Source organism: Papio anubis, chromosome 2, assembly GCF_008728515.1.
Source record: "Papio anubis isolate 15944 chromosome 2, Panubis1.0, whole genome shotgun sequence".
Lineage (NCBI taxonomy): Eukaryota > Metazoa > Chordata > Mammalia > Primates > Cercopithecidae > Papio > Papio anubis.
This window is the reverse complement of record NC_044977.1, coordinates 17,991,725-18,012,247: the sequence shown is the minus strand read 5'-3', so window position 1 is coordinate 18,012,247 and position 20,523 is coordinate 17,991,725. Positions and strand designations below refer to the sequence as shown.

The 20,523-nt window shown below is 37.5% G+C and overlaps 1 protein-coding gene and 1 long non-coding RNA gene across 4 annotated transcripts in view; one reads left to right on the top strand and one right to left on the bottom strand.

Moving 5' to 3' along the window:
- CRYBG3 (crystallin beta-gamma domain containing 3) overlaps positions 1–20,523 on the bottom strand; it is a 124,770-nt gene that overhangs the window by 62,058 nt on the left and 42,189 nt on the right. For both annotated transcript variants that reach the window (XM_003893829.5, XM_009198769.3), the window contains exons 3-4: positions 18,733–19,163; positions 1,467–7,638 (exon numbers count right to left, since the gene is read on the bottom strand). In XM_003893829.5, the coding sequence (XP_003893878.3) occupies positions 1,467–7,638; positions 18,733–19,163 (6,603 nt within the window). The remainder of the gene's footprint in view (positions 1–1,466; positions 7,639–18,732; positions 19,164–20,523) is intronic.
- LOC103881073 overlaps positions 1–20,523 on the top strand; it is a 110,025-nt gene that overhangs the window by 53,010 nt on the left and 36,492 nt on the right. The window contains exons 1-5 of one of the 2 annotated variants that reach the window (XR_004182024.1): positions 4,913–5,004; positions 5,168–5,272; positions 6,200–6,315; positions 17,862–17,989; positions 19,304–19,444. This is a non-coding gene — a long non-coding RNA (uncharacterized LOC103881073). Of the gene's footprint in view, positions 1–4,912; positions 5,005–5,167; positions 5,273–6,199; positions 6,316–17,861; positions 17,990–19,303; positions 19,445–20,523 lie in introns of those variants that run through there. The other variant, XR_004182025.1, reaches the window with a different exon arrangement.

The window sequence follows — 20,523 nt, the reverse complement described above, 5'->3', positions numbered from 1 at the left end:
GCTTAGAATGGGTAAATAGATGATCATATTTGCATAGCTCTTCTAAGCCTAAGTTACATTCACAGGTAAAACACAAGGAAAACACTAGGTTGTGGAAATGGCACAAGCATGGAGGTAAGGGCACACAGAGATTCAAAGAGGCTTTTCTGAGGAAGTGGTACTGAGGGATCTTGAAAAACAACATTTCAGTGAATGGAAAATGTGGCAGGTTGTGACGGGATAGTGAATAAAGAAATTCTAGGAAGAGAACCATACTGGGGAAAAGTGCACTGGTAGGAAACACAGAGTGTGCACCCAGAGTGTGGGGAGACAAGGCTGGCAAAACAGAACTTGGGGACCTTATAATGCAGAGTTAAGAGGTGCCACTTGATTTGGTAGGCAGTGGAGAACCATGAAAGAAATATTTCTTCAAATCCCATCATATCTTTTAAAACGACTTTGCTTTGCAAGTTTTGGTTGGTCTTTGAGTATTACTATTTGCCATGAAGATTGTTTGAGGTAAAGATACAGGCCTTGGACATCCTCTATCTTTATCTTGAAAGTACCATGATATTGGAAATGCCAGAAAGGAAAGTCCCATATTTAATAAATATTCTACATTAAATATTTAAATTTTCTAAATCAAAGAAAAATGTAATTTAATTTAAAACATTTTCCAGCTATAATGTTTTCAGTTCTTTTTGTTTGATTTAGGTTGCTCACTGCCCTGCGTTGCATGAACAACAACATGAGTTGTTGTAGTGAGAGGCTGCTGTCAAATACTTAAAAATTTTACTTAACAGAAAGATTTTTCATTAGACTAATAAGCTAAATGCAAACTGACAATTTTCTCACATACAGTACCTTGAGAAATTTAGACTGTCACTTAATTTAGCTTGAAAAATATTAGCAAAATACTTCAAAATAACCTTGCTTCAGTATTATGCTTTTTAAATTCTGACCAAGCAATTGTTTCCTAAGTAGTCCAGCTAAAATACATGAGTTATGATATATTTCAACCAAAGAATAAATCTGGTATTTTTATGAAACAAACTTTATGTAACTTCTACAAACTCAAAACATTGATTTTCTTTTTTGTTTTGTTTTGTTTGTTTGAGATGGAGCCTCACTCTGTCGCCCAGGCTGGAGTGCATTGGTGCGACCTTGGCTCACTGCAACCTCTGCCTCCCGGGTTCAAACCATTCTCTGCCTCAGCCTCCCCAGTAGCTAGGATTACAGGCGCCCACCACCATGCCTGGCAATTTTTTTTTTATTTTTAGTAGAGACGAGGTTTCACCATCTTGGCCAGGCTGGTCTTGAACTCCTGACCTCGTGATCCACCTGCCTCGGCCTCCCAAAGTGCGGGGATTACAGGTGTGAGCCAGCATGCTTGGCCAAAACATTGATTTTTCTTAATAAGCCTTTAGATAATTTCATGACCCAAAGCTTTAATAATTATTATTAATATAATAAACAAAATAACTTACCTCTATAAATGGGCTCAATCTGCCTGGGTTGTCTTGAACACGGAAATACTTGGACACTGGTTCCTGAAGAATTCCACCAAATCTGGCTCCTTTTTCTGAGGAATGACTTTGGGAAGTCTGCAGATACTGATGATAAGCACTCTTTAAAGAAGAATGTAGTTTAGAAGTAAGGTCAGATTTCTGGAGAAATGAGGTCTTTTCTGGCCACAGACCAACTTGCAGATTGGAGGTAGTAGGTTCACTTGGCATCACATATGAATTCTTAGAAATTCCAATGCTTTCCTGGTCATCAGGGTAAAACGTGATAGAAGGATCTGGCAACTGGAAGGTAACATGCTCCCCGCTTCCAGCTCTCAGATCTTTATGCAATACTGCTGCCTCCTCCTCTTCTTCCTCCTCAGCTGCCTCTCTGTCATCTTCATCAAAATTCATCTTTAAACGCTCTGACACTGACTGGAGAAGGGATAAAACAGAAGAGGGCTGGTTTTCACTCTCTCTTGATTTCCTGGGGCCATGGTGACCAGGTGAAACCTCACTGGATAGAATGTCCTCCTGTGAGCTGTCATCCTCATAAATGGGAGACAATGCTAAAGGATAAATTTTGTACCTTTTGGCCTCCACTGATAAGAACATTTCTGAACTATCACTATCAAATGTCTCACCTAATTTAGTACCTTTTTCAAAGTGATGGACAAGGTCAGTTCTACTCTCAGACCTTTCACATGCCAGAACAGGCATGCTGTCAGGGGACGTATCAGGAAACAAGACAGACCGTGTTTGGCTTGCTTCCGCGGAAGCATACTTGTCCTCTTCTTGAAGGGGCTCTTCGTATAATATAGTAAAGGAAGAATTTTCTTGTTCATCTTGAGGAACAAAAGCTAAATTATATCCTTTTTTGCCACTATAATCTGTCTCTCTCCTCTTGTCATGTATTGCAGTAAGAGACATTCTTTTGTCTAGTCTTACTATGGTATCTCCAGGTTGAAAATCTGGCATTGCTGGGGCTGGGTAGCCCTCATAATCCTTACTTAATGTAGGGGATTCATAACCCCTGAAATGTGTAGCAAGTCTATTCTCATGTGCTATCAAGCCTTCCTTTATTTCAGTAGGTTCTTCCTTTGTTTCTCCAACACTCCCTTCAGCATACTCTTGTAGTGTTTTACTTTCAAATGCAGGAGGCATGGCCTCCACTTGTGTAATGGTCAATCCCAGTCCTGGTCCATGTATTTTCTCAATGTCTACCACTGTGGGTAACACTTCGTGTTTCCCAATATTCTCACCACAATCTTCTGGGGATATTTTTTCCATTTCTATCACAGAGGGTAAGGACACAGTTGCTCCAATAGTGTCTTTAACATCTCTCTTGCATGCTTTTTCTATTTCTAAGGGGGCAGGTGCTGCCTCGTGTGCTTCCTTCACTTTTAACACACACGGTACTATTTCAGTATTCTTAATGACCTCTTCAGCAGTCTTTTGGCAAGTAGCTTCCATTTTCAACATAGATCCCTCAGTGTTCCCAGTAAACCCTTCGGCATTTCTTTGGTAAGTATTTACTACCTCTAATGCAACGGGCATCACCTCAGTTTTGCCACTATCTCTTTCAGTATCCTTTGGGTAAGTATTTTCCATTTCTAACCTCACAGGCATCCCTTCAGCCTTTGCAATATCCCCTTCAGCATCCTTTTGGTAAGCATTTTCCATTGCTAATGTAATGGGTATTCCTTTAGCCTTTTCACTAATCCCTTCACCATCTTTTCGGTAGATATTTTCCAATTCTGACAAGGGTATTGCCCCAGTCTTGCCAATATCCCCTTCAGCATGCGTTTGGTAAATATTTTCCATGTGAATTGTAACAGGTGCCATCTCAGTCTTTACAATATACCCTTCAGCATCCTTTTGGTGGACATTTTTCACTTCTGGCATAACAGGTATCACCTCAATTTTGCCAACATCCCCTTCGGTATCCTTCATCTTATAAGCTTTTTCCATTCCTAAAATGACAGGTGATCCCTCAGTTTTTTCAATACAGCTCTCAGCATCCATTTGGTATACTTCTCCCATTTTAAAAACATTAGCTTTTGGTTCAGTTTTCTTGACATTCATTTCAGCATCCATTTTATGTACTCTTCCCATTTCTAACATAGGAGGGACTGCCTCGTATTTCAGAATATTCAATTCAGCATCCTTTTTGTTTGTTTTCCCCGTTTCTAACATGGAAGGTATAAGCTCAATTTTCCCTATATTTATTTCATTATCCTTCTTGTGTACTTTCCCTACTTCTGACATTGCAAGAGGTGTGTTTTTACTGTGTCCTGGCAAGTTTTTTTCAGATATACATACAAGGCTATCAGACAAACTGCTTTTAGATGTACCAGGTGCATGGATGTCATCATTCACAAGTGGAGGCCATTTGAAATTTAATACAAGAGTTCTTCTATCCTCTGTCTCAGTTTTGTTATTATCCACATTCTCTATTTCCATTGTCTCATTACAGTCCTCATTGCAAAATAAATGTGTTTTTACCCTATCATCTGACCGTTTACGTGACATGTCTTCAGCTAGTAAAACCGTATCTGATTCCTGCAAATTTATACTATCAGACAGTCCAGATCCATTTCCAGAAAATGGGGATTTTTGGTAGAGAACAATTTCTCTTCCCTTAATTGACTCTGTGCCACTAGCTAAGTTACTTACAGAGAAGAATTTACTTAATACTTTATTTTCACTAATTTGTGTGCTTTGATTTACTGGCTGTTCTGATACCAAGAACTCTCTAACTACATCATGTGGCTTAACACTATCACTGTTCAGAATTTTTGAAGGATCTGCCTGAAGTTCAGAATCCCAAGTATCCTCAGTATCTTCAAAAGCATCATTTCTCAATTTTTCTTGGGCTACATAAATAATCTCACTGACTAATTCCCTAGCTTTATCTTCTAACAAACAAGATACATTCATACTATCAGGATCAACAAGAAGACTCTTCTCACCAACTGCTGGTGAATCACAGGGCTTCTCTTCGACTTCTGACATGTTTTCCATGCCCTGCTCTTCCAAACCCTCTGTCTGTTGGATCTCTGTTAGTGTCACTTCTAATGGGTTTTTCTCAGAGACGTCTTCTTTCAGGGTACCCTGATTCATTATGCCTTCTATGGCTATGTGCTCCTGGCAGGTACTCACTGTGTGTTTGAATTTTAGTTCTTCCCTGACAGAATTAAAAATCTCACCAATCAATGTGTCGGCCTTTTTGAGTAAACTACTTTCGAGGTCCAAAAGTTGGTCATGTGCTCTTCCCCTGGCTTCTATGTGCTCAGCAGAGGCTTCAGAACACTGTTGGCCTGAGCTGTTAACTGACACTGCAGGCCCAGCAACTGCTCCAGTCTCTGCTTCCACGGGATTGTCAAATCGGGCAGTGGTTGGGAAATCAGTGGATATCTTCCCAAAATGTTCCTGAAATGGGGTTACTTCTGTCCCAATTGAGATAGATGTTTCAAATTCCAAATAAGAGGTGTTAGGGTACAACGGGTCAGTTACAGAGGTACCTTCATGTGTGAGATCTTTGGTAACTTGTATAGAATCCAAATTATTTTGGGGCTTATGTGAATTTATTATCACGTTAACTTCTTCAGGGTAACTAGAGGAAGATGACACACTATCAATACCACCTTTTAAAAAATGGATGTTCTCTTTCTTTCTGTAAGATGAGGATTTCTTTTCTGATCTCAGCACAGAAGGTACATTAAGGAAGCTTGAGTCCTCAGATGCAGAAACATTTTTTCCCAAACTGGAATCAGAATCCAGAAAAGGTGAATTTACTTTTGAGCTGCCAGTTTCTTGGAATTTATGGAAAATATTAGCTAAGCTGAGTTCTGCCATTTCTGAGTGACCAGAAATCTTTTTAGTCCCACAAATATCCAAAGATTGATGAATCATGTAAGTGTTAGCTTCACAATTCTGTGCCATTTGCCTACTGACTTTCTCATCACGAGCAGGTGGTAAAATCCCAGATATAATACTTTTAAGAAGAGCAGGAGGAGAGCCTAAGGCATCTACCTCTGTTTCTGGTATATCTTCATATTTGGAGGTAGCAGGAGAAAGCTCAGCTTGGCAATTCTCTTTTAGGCCAGCGTCTGAACATTTCTCTCCAATCTCATTATGATTAATTGATTGAAAACTTTTGTCCTGTTCAACTTCTAGAAATGTTAATTCTGATAAAATAGGCTTTTCTGGAACATGGGTAATTTTCAATGGAAAAGAAGACATTTTATCCTGAGAAATGTCTCTGGGCTCCGCTTGTGAAAAAGATACCTTGGACAAGGATATAGTTTTTCCTCTTCCAGAATGTGACTCCACAGGAACATTGTTCTGACCATCAATTTCAGCTTTTGATACAATGTTAGCAGTTTTGGCTTCCAAGGAAAGAGAATCAGACTTCTCTATTATGCTCATATTTGCTTTAGTGTTTGAAGACATTCCTCTATTAGGGTCTTGAGATAAAATGGAACTGCAATCCTTAGAGAGGTTTCCAGAGTCAAAGCTCAATAGCTCCATCCCAGTTAAGTGAGGGCCACTGGCTTCAGAATCTGGAAGAACCTGGCATTTTTCACTATTAGAAAGAATTTCCTTGGATTCAAAAATTGCAGATGTATATTCAAGGCAAAAGGAAAGAGGAGGACTCTTCCCGCCTGCAGCCTCAACATGGTTTTTCACATTTTCTTCTTTACACTTACTAGGCTGACAGGAAATACCAACAGTGTTGACCTTCCCAGTTTCAATGGGCACAGGAGAACCCTCATTCATTAAATCAGGAACATCCAACTTGCTCAGCATCCCAACTCCAGAAACAAAGGTAGGAGGTGAAATATTGAAATTTAGTTTTTTACAGTCAAGGCTAAGACATATTTTAGCATCAGGTGATACTTTAGTTTGTTGAGGACTCTCAGAGTCAAGAGGAGTTTCTGAAATGTGACTTCTATTAAGTTCAAATTTCAACTCAGGTGCATTTTTATTTACTAAGCATGCTACAACTGCTGATTCACTGACGTAATTTAAGGAGGTCCGGTCTTTTCTATTCATTCTAATATGAGGAATTTTATCATGGGACCTAAAATCAAGCTTTTTGGCTTTGGTTTCAAAGTATTGGTCAGTATCTTTGGGTGATGACTCAATTTTATCTTCTGGAGCTTTTACATGACTTGAAGCTATGGATGCACTAGCTGAGGCACTTTCTGTTTCTTGCCTGATTTCTCTAACAACCACATTTTTCTGTGAGTCTTGGGCAGACAATCTCTTTCCTTCATTTACAAGTTCTGTGTTTGTCACAGCATGTCTCTGAAGAGCAACGACACTGGTGTGAGTGGCAGCTTGCTTTGATGAGTTATCTATGGTTTGCTTGTCAGAACACTCACTCTCTGGCAACTGCAGATCTTCATGCCTAATTGATTTATTTGGACTTGGCAAATTTGTACTTTCCTGTTCAGTAGTGTCACTCCCATCAGATTTGGTACAAGAGAAATTAGAAATAGCAGGGCCCTGAGGCTCAACAAGCTCCTCTCTTTGCACCAATGTCCCATTACTCATCACAGTGTTTTCTTTTATTGTATTTTCTGTTGTAGTTACTCTCTGAAAATCTGGGCTGCAAGGGACATTGCTACTGCTACTTCCTGTGAACAATGCTGAACATACCAAATTTCTGTTAGTCTGAGAAACTGGTTCACAACTTAAATGGTGCTGTGAGTCAGATTCTCCATCATAGCTGGAGTTCGTCACAGAAGAAGGGGATGACCTATTTCTCTCATTACCCCCCCAAGCATTTTTATTTAAAAAATTATTGGAAGAGGCAATATTCTGCAGTTCTGGGTTATTTGTCAAAGAACTTTCTGTGTTGAGATTTGTTTTGCTACAATCAGAGTCTTCTAATGGGCCTTCAAGTAGATTTCCTTTCATAGATGAGTCTGTACTAGCTGATAACAACAGTGGCAATATCCTAGCCTCAATCTCACTTCCAGGGTCAATGTGTCTATTTATACTAGAGTCAGAACTTTCATTTTCTGTGTCCAAGGTATTCACAGTTGCCAAGCCCGTCTGTTGCTTTAAATATTTCCTAATGTGACTTGGGCCTCGATATGTTGCATATGTTACTGAAGGCTCCTCTGGTTTACCATCGATTTGTCTGTAAAAAGAAAGTATGAGAGTATCAGGAAATACAACTAATAATACTTACTACTAATCCCAGCAACTGTGGTAAAAGTACATCTTTTAAACACCACTTCCCTTAATATGTACCAATTTGGGGAGTAAATCATAGAATGCTTTAAATTTATCTTTATTAAAAATAATAAAAATTTAACAAGCAGCACCTGAATGTCAATGCAGCATGAAGAATGTTTGAGTTCCTTAGAATTACTCCTTCTTACCTGATTACATACATAGCTCTGACTGTGGTTAACAGAATATGAGTTCAAGCCTTGGGTCCTAGTTCTAATCTCAAAGGAGTGTCTGACTTCTAAGTAACCAGATTGACTTTGGGCCTCATATTACGACAAGTTTAGGGATACATCACTGATTTCTCCACCACATTAAAGCATCATAATGACCTTCTATTCCTTTACTCTTAGATGTGAATTTGAACAGCAACATTTAGCACATAAGTTGGAAACATTTTAAAGGAAAACAGATGGCAAGATATCTAGCCCACAGTAAGCACTCAGTATGTATTTGTTGATTCAATAAATGACAAAACTGCATCAAAATTCTCACTATACAATTAGTATAGTGAGTATTAAACTGCTTGGGCAAATGCCGAAATCAAAAAAGATGTCTAGAGGAAGTATAGAAAACTAACCCCAGTATAAAGATCCTGATGCTCTCAGCACCCAATTTCCTTTGGAGAATCTACCCCCACGAGTTCTCACATCATGCCATACTATCTTGCAGCCAATTACATGCATCATTCTCTGTCCTTTAATGCCAGCATCAGAAGGAAACTCTAATGCCCTCTAAGACTCAGCACACAAAAAATTTCCATGCAAACCTATCCCTCCACTACTAAGATGGACAGTTAGTCTTTGATCTCCGGGTGCACAGAGCACAGCGTTTGTCACATTAAATCATAAAGATCTATGCACTTATTTATCTTCCCCACTAGCCTGGTGGCTATTTGAGGGAAGGTACTGTGTCCTAATCATCTTTCTGTTTTTAAGTGCCCCACACAAGATATGGCAAATTGTATATGCTTAATACCTTCTCATGAATTAATGAATAAGTAAAGCAATGATACTTAGTGCTAAGTAATCTATTTCAAACTAATGTCTTCATTTTTATATGTGATAATTAAAATGTTTTAAATTTTGAACTCTAATTACTTTTCAATTTCCTGACTATAAAAAATAGCATGCACTCATATGTTCATATGTTCATATGAGCACTATCCACAATAGCAAAAACATGAAATCAACCTAGGTGTCCATCAATGGTAGATTGGATAAAGAAAATGTGGTACATATATGCCATTGAATACTATGCAGACAGAAAAAAGAAGAAAATTTTGTCCTTTGCAACAACATGAATGCAGGTGGAGGCCATGATCCTAGGTAAATTAACACAGGAAAACCAAATACTACATGTTCTCACATATAAGTGGAAGGTAAACATTCAGTACACATGGATCCAAAGAAGGGAACAATAAACACTGGGGCCTACTTGAGTGGGGAGGTGGGAAGAGGGTGAGGACTAAAATACTGCCTGTCAGGTACTATGTCCATTACCTGGGTGATGAAATAATCTGTACACCAAACCCTCACAACACGCAATTTATCCATGTAATAAACCTGCATATGCACCCGACTAAAATAAAAGTTGAAATTATTTTTTAGGCCGGGCGTGGTGGCTCAAGCCTGTAATCCCAGCACTTTGGGAGGCCGAGACGGGCGGATCACGAGGTCAGGAGATCGAGACCATCCTGGCTAACACGGTGAAACCCCGTCTCTACTAAAAATACAAGAAAAATTAGCCGGGCGAGGTGGCGGGCGCCTGTAGTCCCAGCTACTCTGGAGGCTGAGGCAGGAGAATGGCGTGAACCCAGCGGGGCGGAGCTTGCAGTGAGCCGAGATCGCGCTACTGCACTCCAGCCTGGGGCACAGAGCAAGACTCCGTTTCAAAAAAAAAAAAAAAAGAAATTATTTTTTAAAAAACAGTATGGCGGAAAAATCGGATGTGTGTTCTACTTGATTATTTTCTGATTAGACATATGATTAACCAAACCATTACTATGAAATAAACATGAACAATTTAGAAATTCAGTTATCAGTATTCCAATACCTAAAAAATACATTTTATTGTCAACTTGAAAGCAGTTACATTAAGAGTTCTAGATTTGTCTAATTGATAAAAGAGAAATTATATCTCTTTTGACATGTAAAAACTTCACCAACTGTGTCTCTTAAATACTTCTTAAATTTTAGCTGAAATAATTCATTTCAACCTATATATTTCCTGGCCCCTTAAAATACTAATGCATCAGCACTGTAAAAAATTATGTTAGTTATATTCGTTTATTTTTACTGTCCATTATAAAGCATTAAAGGAGATGCAAAAAGAAAAGCTTTGTGTTCCAAAAATGGTTGTAGTTGCTGCATGAGTTTCAGGCTAGATCAAGGACTGTTACGAAAAAAACTTGGATAGGATACCACTATTTGACATTTGGGTCTTTCCTCATTGGTATTTTTTAAAAATCTAATCCTTATGAAGACAGAGCCCAACGTATTGTTTTTATTAATTTCTCTATGTAAGCCTCTTGCACAGAGCCAACTATGACATAAATATCTAATAAAAATGTGATGGCAACTTCTATGTGTAAGAAAACTAAGTACAACATTCTGTTCTTACATATGAATCTTCCTATTGTTATATGCAATATGGAAAAAAAGTTTTGTACCAAACATTTTCTGTTTCATAAAGTAGAGATACTTCATACCAATTTTAATAATGTATCATGTTTTATTCAAAGTAAGCTATATGATAATAGGATTAAACATTTAATTTGTAACTACCAACAAAACCCCAAAAGTTGAATGAATGAATGAATGAATGAATGGTGAATATAAAAATAAAACAATGAAAGAAAAAAGTTGGATAAGGCAACCAGTTCGTGAAAATACGCAAGAAGAAAAAAAATAGGTAAATTAATGCTATTGGTAAAATACCATATCAAAATATGTAAGTTATTCAGAAAATACAAAAGCCTTTCAGAACAACATATGAAGGTACAGAGTCTAAATAAATGACAGGTTTTTTTCTTTCAAAGTTTTAACATTTCATACCTAAAACCTCCTGTAAACAGACTGCAATGTTTCTTTTTGCAAAAGATCACAAAAATAATTCTGAAGAAATCAATACCAATAAATGTTTATGGTCAGTGGAAATAAGAGATGAGGAACAGAAATTTATTCTAGTGTAGTAAATTTAGGTCCTCTTGCTACCAACTCTCTCTTAATCAAACCTCAAAGCATTTTATCCTGCATCAATGCAACTTTTGATCCAAAAAGACTTCTCATAAAAAACAGAAAAAGTCCATTACATTTCAACTCACTATAGTGATACCTTTTGGTATTGGGGTCCTTTGCAGGGTAGGTGGTGGGAATCATTGTTTTATATTTTTTAGGGCTTTCTGAGTACTTTCAACAAAGTTGATTAAGTTAATTTATATTAAGTTACATGCACTGGTTTAAATTTCTAACTAATATGCTGCACTGGAAGTGGAATTATATACTTGTAATTAAAACATACATTCTTTAGACTAAACAATTATATTATATTTAAAGAATAGGAAATCAAAGTTACAAGTTCAGCTTCATATGTTATAGTCAGTCCCTTCAGGTACTAATGAGCTACACTCCCTCTATCTTTTTTAAAACTCTCCCTTTTTAAAAGGTTAAGTCAAGCCAACATTATGTTTTAGATCATCTTTCATGGAGTATAGTTGAGTTCATACAATTAAATAATCTTAGGAACATAAAGTTGTTATTTAATTTTTAATTTTTCCCTAGTAAATATAAATGCCAAAAAGCATATAGCTAGAAATAAGCTGAAGATGGAAAATTAAAAATTAAAAAACTTTTTTTTCCACATTGTATTTAACAATAGGAGGATTCATATGTAAGAACAGAATTTCGTACTTAGTTTTCTCTCACACGGAAGTTACCATCACATTTTTATTCTATATTTATATCATTTGTATTTTCACAAGCTACATAGAGAAAAGGGAGTATTAACTTCACGCATTTTGTAATTGTACATAGGATCTACAGCTTACGCTACACACCAAAGGTACATAATCCAAAGAACAGCGAGAAAAAAAGTAAAATATCTAAAAATTTCGAGTATTTAAGGAAGTAGGCATACGTATTGAAAATCTGAAAAGGTTTTACAGATTTTAGCCCAATACATAATTACTCATTATATGAAGGTTTATTAAGCCTCTAGGTAATACATACAGCTATGCTCTATTCTAGAAAAATTTGATACACTTGATAATACAAAGGTTAACCAAAGACATGTATCATTCTTCAAAGAAAATTCTATAATAGCAGCCTGAACATAATAACTAGACTTATACCAAAAGTACTTAATTCACATTTAGGAAAATATGGCAAATTATTATTATTATTATTATTATTATTATTATTATTTTCTGAGATGGAGTCTCGCTCTGTCACCCAGGCTAGAGTGCAGTGGTATGATCTTGGCTCTCTGCAACTTTAGCCTCCCAGGTTCAAGTGATTCTCCCGCCTCAGCCTCCTGCGTAGCTGTGATTACAGGCACGCACCACCACACCCAGCTAATTTTTTATGTTTTCGGTAGAGAAAGATGGGGTTTCACTGTGTTGGCCAGATTGGTCTCGAACTCCTGACCTCAAGTGATCTGCCCGCCTCAGCCGCCCCCAAGTGCTGGGATTACAGGCATTAGCCACTGTGCCCGGCTAAGCTACTGTTTGTTTTTTTTAGCAGTAAGATTTATTTCCTTTCAAATTACAAAGAATATCTTCTCTCATAATAGAAAAGGCTTTTTAACTTCTCTATGGAAAGCAAAGCAAAAAAAAAAAAAAAAAATCACAGGAGCTTTCACAGAAGAGTTTAGCATTATGCATATGTACCTGTGAAAAATAGAACTGAAAAAAAAATTAACCCAACAATAAAGTAGCTTCCTATGTAAACTACCCTAGAAACGTGAGTTAATATACAGAAAACAATCTAAAAATGTTGCCACACAGGTTTTCATAAAGGTTTTATGGATATTAAAAACAAAATTTGTAGAGTCAGTTATAATTTAAAAACAATGACAAAACTATTAAGTGAAGATCAAATCACTTACATTGCCTTTTGGTGAGGATTTTTTTTTAAACTCACTTTACATAGTAAATACAGGCTGAACATTCCTAATCTGAAAATCTGAAATCCAAAATGCTCCAAAATCCAAAAATTTTTGAGCACCAACATGATATCACAAGTGGAAAATTTATCATTTTTTCTTCTTTCCAACTTTTATTTTAGGTTCAAGGAGTACACATGCGTGTTTGTCAAATGGATGAGTTGCATGTGACAGGGGTTTCATGTGCAGATACTTTTGTCACCCAGCTAATCAGCGTTAATACCCAGTGGGTAGTTTTTCAATCCTCATCCTCCTCCCACCCTCAAATAGGCCCTGGTGTCTGTTGCTCCCTTGTGTCCACATGTATTCAATGTCTAGCTCCCACTTAGAAGTAAGAACATGCAGTATTTGTTTTTTCTGTTCTTGCATTTTATGTGGGAGTTTGCAATTTTTTGAGTTTGAAAAATCAGACCTTGGCAATAAGCTTGAGCAGCAGGATGTAAAGAACTCCCACATTAGCGTTCCATTAGTGGAACGCTAAGCATAAAAGGGTTAATTCGATTATGACAATGGTCTCTTAGTCCATCCATGTTGCTACAGAGGACATGGTTTCATTCTTTTTAATTGCTGTGTAGTATTCCCTGCTGTTTTTGCGCCACATTTTCTTTATCCAGTCCCCCACTGATGGGCATCTAGGTTGATTCCATGTCTTAGCTATTGTGAATATTGCTGCAATGAACAGACATATGCATGTGTATTCATGGTAGAATGATTTATATTTCTTTGGTTATATACCCAGTAATGGGATTGCTGGGGCAAATGGTAATTCTGTTTTCAGTTCTTTGAGGAGTGACCACACTTCCTTCCACAATGGCTGAACTAATTTACACTCCCACCAGCAGGGTACAAGGGTTCCCTTTTCTCCACAACCTCACCAGCCTGTTGTTTTTTGATGTTTTGGTAATAGTCATTCTAACTGGTGAGAGATGGTATGTTACTGTGGTTTTGATTTGCATTTCTCTAATGATTAGTGATATTGAGCATTTTTTCTTAAGCTTGTTGGCCAGGTGTGTGTCTTCTTTTGAGAAGTGTCTGTTTATGTCCTTTGGATAACTGGCTAGCCATATGCAGAAGATTGAAACTGGACCCCTACCTTTCACCATATACAAAAATCAACTTGAGATGGACTAAAAACTTAAATATAAAACCTAAAACTATAAAAACCCTAGAATAAAACCTAGAAAATACCATTCTGGACACTGGCCTTGGCAAAGACTTCATGACAGACTCCAAAAGCAATTGTAACAACAAAAAAATCGACAAGTGGTACCTAATTAAAGAGTTTCAGCACAGCAAAAGAAACTAACAACAGAGTAAACAGACAACCTACAGAATGGGAGAAAATATCTGCAAAATATGCATCTGACAAAGGTCTCATATCTACAATCTATAACTCAAACAAATCAACAAGCACCTTTGCTTTCTGGGTACAAACTTTCAGGAGCAAACTTTGCTTCATGCCCCTAAATCACGTGTATGAGATGCAAATGAAACATAAATGAATTTTGTGTTTAGGCATAGGTCCCATCCCCAAGATTTCTCATTATGCCTATGCAAATACCCGCCCCCCAAAAAATCTAAAATCTGAAAAAATATTGAAAATCTAAAACACTTCTGGTCCCAAGCATTTTAGATAAGGGATACTTAACTTGTAATAACTTGTCTAAATTCTGAAAGCTGTATTAATGGTAATTAGGAAAATTATATTTGATAGCATAGTAATGAGCATCTGTTATGCAGTATAGGATGTTTTATTACCTTGTTTAAGCTATTAACCCTTTTTAATAAGCCTTGATTTATTTTTTTAAAGTAGGAGCATTCGTCCATGAAAAAGGCAATGAAAAAATTTAAGTAAATTCATTCCCGCTAATATCAAAAAATTGAAATGTTTGTATGTGACACTGAAATCTCCTAGTAATTTCAAAAGCATAAGCTCTTTTATTAATTGATATGTAATAATTGTACATACTTATGACGTACAGACTGATATTTTGATACAGGTATACACTGTGTAATGATCAATTCAGAGAAATCAGCATATCCATCACAAGCATTTATCATTTGTGTTGTGAACATTTAGTCCTTTCTGCTAGCTGTTTGATAATATATGATCGATTATTGTTAACCATAGTCATCCTACAGTACTACAGAACATTAGAACTTATTCCTCCTATGTAGATCTAGCTGTAATTTTATATCCATTAATCATCCTCTCCCTATAAGCTCTTAAAATAACGTTTTATATTTGAGATATACTCATGATCATGAATAAAAAACTTAAATATATCATTGCTTTTAATAATTCATATCACAGAGCCAAAACAACTTTAAAATAAAATACAGATTCTCAAAATTATCATTAATAGTAAAGGATTCTCTACATATATTGACCGGGCACATTGGCTCACACCTGTAATCCCAGCACTTTGGGAGGCTGAGGCGGGCGGATCACGAGGTCAGGAGATCGAGGCCACCCTGGCTAGCATGGTGAAACTCCGTCTCTACCGAAAATACAAAAAATTAGCCAGGTGTGGTGGCGGGCGCCTGTGGTCCCAGCTGCTCAGGAGGCTGAGGCAGGAGAATGGCATGAGAACCTCAGCCTCCTGGGTTCCAGTGATTTTCCTGCCTCAGCCTCCCAAGTAGTTGAGATCACAGACATGCACCACCACACCAGGCAAATTTTTTATTTTTAGTAGAGACGGGGTTTCTCCATGTTGGTCAGGCTGGTCTCGAACTCTCGACCTCAGGTGATCTGCCTGCCTCAACCTCCCAAGTGCTGAGATTAAAGGCATGAGTCACCACGCCTGGCCTAAATTATAATTCTTAAGTATATTGACAGATGTCAGGAGGAAGTTGTTGAAACTGTAATTCTAAGCCTGGTAAACTGTGAGATTTTCAAAGCTAGGCCTGAAGGAAGCTGGCATCTCAGTCAAACTGGCAGTCAGGTGGTTTTCCCTTTCCTCCTAAATCAAGAACCACCATTCTTTGTTGAGGAGACTTTGGAGAACTGCCTTAAGCAATTATTCTATTAACAAGGAATTAGTCTACTAACAAGTTATTATTTGGTAAAAATAAGAGGAAAAGTATCTTCTCTCTTTTTAATCGACTAGTACCAAAGAAAAAAAATCTGACCTAACTAATCAAAGAAGAAAAAGTACAAACTTCCCATTCTACCCAATTCCTATAACAACCTCCAAATTATCACCATTTTAAGTTACTTTAAAATGCTAGATGTCAAATGTGAGCAAGCAAAACAATCATCTAAAGAGGCAGTTAGAATATTGCTGGGCCCCACTCCTGCAGAGATTCTGCTTCAGTGGATCTGATCAGATAATGTGCATTTCTAATGAGGTCCCAGGTGATTCTGCTGCTGCTGCTGCTCCAAGGACCAGACTTTGAATAGTACTGCGTTAGACAATCGTATTCACATATTATGGATGCAGCACAATTGAGCCACTTTTCTGCTGTTGGATACTGGTTTCCAAATATACGTTCCTATAATGTTAGAATGAACACCTTTGTACATTCTCAGAAATAACTTACAAACTTAAGGTTCCTGATATATATTGCCAATTGAATTTCTAAAAAATGCTACCAATTTGTACTCCACTCCTAGCAGGGTATATGAGTGCCAGCCTTATCAACTCTGACTCACTCAGGACATTATCATTTATTATTATTGTTATCAATTTAATGGGGAAAAATTCTCATTTTAGTTTGCATTTCCTTGATTTTTTTTTTTTTTTTTTTTTTTTTGAGACAGAGTTTCGCTCTGTCCCCCAGGCTGGAGTGCAGTGGCCGGATCTCAGCTCACTGCAAGCTCCACCTCCCGGGTTTACGCCATTCTCCTGCCTCAGCCTCCCGAGTAGCTGGGACTACAGGCGCCCACCACCTCGCCGGGCTATTTTTTTGTATTTTTTTAGTAGAGACGGGGTTTCACCGTGTTAGCCAGGATGGTCTCGATCTCCTGACCTCGTGATCCGCCCGTCTTGGCCTCCCAAAGTGCTGGGATTACAGGCTTGAGCCACTGCACCTGGCTTGTGTTTTGTTTTTTAGAGACAGAGTCTTGCTCTGTTGCCCAGGCTGGAGTGCAGTGGCCGGATCTCAGCTCACTGCAAGCTCCGCCTCCCGGGTTTACGCCATTCTCCTGCCTCAGCCTCCCGAGTAGCTGGGACTACAGGCGCCCACCACCTCGCCCGGCTAGTTTTTTGTATTTTGTAGTAGAGACGGGGTTTCACCATGTTAGCCAGGATGGTCTCGATCTCCTGACCTTGTGATCCGCCCGTCTCAGCCTCCCAAAGTGCTGGGATTACAGCTTGTAATTACCTACAGGTAATCCCAGGTATTACCGCACCTGGCCTGCATTTCCTTGATTGTTAGTGAAAATAAACTTTTTTCACTTATTAACAGATTAGACTTCTTTTATTTGAAAGATTTGTTTATATTGTTTGCCTTTTCTGTTGGTTAGTTGGTGTCTAAATTGCTTATCAGTTAAAGCATTCTCTGTCATTTTTTTGTGTATAATTTTCTCATTTTCCATTTAAATTTATTCTTGCTTATGTTACTTGACATAAAAGAGTTTGAAAATTGGGAATAAGTTTTAATCTACTGATCTTCTTATTGATACCTTCCATTGCTATTATGCTTAGAAAGTCATTTCTTACCAAAATAAAAATGTACAAATGCTGCTTTTAACATTTTTATTTTTTTTAATATTTGTTACTCTATCTTCATTTACTTTAATACAAAGATGAGGAACACATAATGACATCACATTCTAGGGTTCAAGTTACATATAAGAGAGTCTATTTCTAGGCTGTCTACTCTGTTCGATTTAAATGTCTAGCAAATATTACATCAGTATGACACTGTTTCAAATACCACAGCTGTATCAATACATTTTAACATCAGGTGGAACAAGCCCCACAACATTATTCTTCATGGACAAACTCTAATCTATTTTCACAGAGCTGTAAGATAGGTCTGTGCCTGTATCATAAGTTTACTATGAGGAATTAACTGAAAGCACCTACATAAAGGCACCTGGAAACTATAAAGAACTTCCTGGAAACTAAAAAGAACTGCATAACTATAAGGTAATGCTTATATCTGACTATAATATTATTGATGGCTTCTTCAATAATAAATTCTCGAGCAGAGGTAAAAGTAAAATCAATAAAACAAAACCTTACTAGTTACAAATGAATACTTTTATGTCACACAAAATATCGAATGGACTCAACAATGTGATAAACATTCCTTAATTACAAAATATTCCTTCTACCTCATTTGAGAGTAAAAGGAAAAACAAGTTGGTATGTGTTTGCTAATCAAACAATGAAGAAAGTGGTGGTAAAATGTTCCTTCAATTCAAGCAATATTTTCATTTCTTGGAGCTCTGTAAAGGTTCATAAAGCTAGTTTCATGAATAGAGCCCATTTAAATTGCTTTTCTTAACTGCTTTAATTAAATTTTACAGAATAAAGATATTGACAGAATAAGAATACAAACCTGAGGACCATTTTCCCTCAAAATGCACATATTGAATACGTTGCCTGTCCTGACACAGGAGGAATTCATGCAACAGAAAACATTACCATGCAGGGAAAAAATAAATCTTTTACTAAGACAAATTTAGCAGGCCCTGGATTACCTGTATGGTTCTCTGTACCATGATTAATTACTTGTATGGTACAGAGAATCATAAAGTTTTTGACCCAGTAGTAGGGACACTACAGAATATCTCTTCCAATCCCACCAATTACTAGGATTAAAACTAAAGCTGAAAAGCTAGATCCAAAAAGCTCAATTTTTTGGTTCGATTAAATTTTAAACTTACTTTAGCAAATTAGTGGCTTCTTGTTCACTGTCTTGTGTTGTATCCAAAGAAAAAGCATCTGAGAGTTCGGATGAGTTGGAGTCCTGTTCTTCTGTTGGATGTGTCTGGGTTCTTAGGGAGCCACTGAAAATCTCTCTCTCCCTTTTGATCCCTTCTTCATGATGGTCACTGGGATTCTGTAAATCTTTCTCAGCTTTATCATGGTCATCTCTGAAAGAAGACTGCTTAGCTTCACCTAGAGATGATTTTCCCGAGATATTGAATAAGTTACCAAGAAACTGAAAAAAGCTTTCTTTTGGCTGTCTGTCACTTTCTCCTATTTTGGTATCTGCAGTGGAACTGGAAACATCATATGCCTTTTTGGGATCTTCCTGCACCGGAGGAGTGACTGACTTCTCAGCATGGTTCCTTTTGTCCTCACTTTGGCGAATCTTTGAAAACAAAATAGACAATAATAAGCATCATTATTTAAATAATAAAACAGACTGATAAGCTATTACAAAACAGACTCTGTGTAGACACCAGGGATATATTTGTGAATAAGACTAATGGCTTCTGTTCCTTTGGGCAGTTCACAATCTACGGAAGGGCACGGTAAGCACGACCTTTAAAAAGCTACATGGTAAATGTCATGAGGGGAGAAGTACCGCACACATGGGAACCCAGAACAGGAGTAACGAGTCCAGACTTGGCGGAAGTGAGAACACACAAGGTAACTTGGGGGATGCTTCCTAGAGGAAGTGTACTCTTTGAAGGGGACAGAAAAAGTGACTATGTGATACTTATGCATCTGTGTGTGTGTTTAGTGGGGTATCAGCTCCTAAGGGAGTTTAATATGACTGGAGGTTAGGGTACAAAAATGACATGAGAGGTAAATATGGAGAGAGAAGAGACCACAGTAAACATGTGTATTTAAATTTAGCCTTTATTATGACAGAGCTAAGGGAGAGTATTCAAATTACTGGTACTTGAGATAATAACACCTCAACAGACCTCATCATTTCAGCATTGTGTTAACCTATAAAGCTGGCACAATATGTAACATTATTCAAGAACATGAGGAAAAGACAGTAACATGGTACTTCAGAGAAAGAGCCCACTTGTGACCCCTTCCTGGTAAAACAGGAAGTCCTGATACATAATGTTAATGCAAACCATGGATAGCATCAGGCACTCTTGAAGACAAACACTTGCAGAAGTCCATTTTGCCTGCTCGTAATTAAGTTACTGGTAAAGCAAACTCAATTAATGCATACTGAGTGAGGCAAAACTGAGCTGCTACATCAAAGAGCATGTTGGCATTCCACTTCGTGCTATTTCCAGATTCTAAAAAGCTTTAGGCCCATGAGCCAACTCACTCTGCCTTCCAAACATGCTCACTCATATAACTGTAAAAAGAATGCCCATCCTACAGTCTCTGTCACCTGTTATGTTCGCTAGCCCTTATAAAAGGAAAGGTTGAGTCTGAGTCAGAAAACAATCAGGACACCAAGTCAAAACCACCTTAGGGCATTTTAGGTTCACGTGACAATGTTTTATAAAAACACGAGCTTCAAGAAGGCAAGAACATAATTATAATGCCATTTTTTTCACCTCATTCCATGTTTTGATCTAAGTTCAAATTAATATAAAGGAGGATTTCACTAACCACTAAAAAAGATATAGCATATGAAAGGTTGAGAAAATGTTAAAACCTATTAACTCAGCAAACTGATTGCAAGCAAACAATATTTTTAAGTTTGTTCCCATAGGTGTCAAAGGGGATTTCTGAGTGCACATGGCATTTTTTGA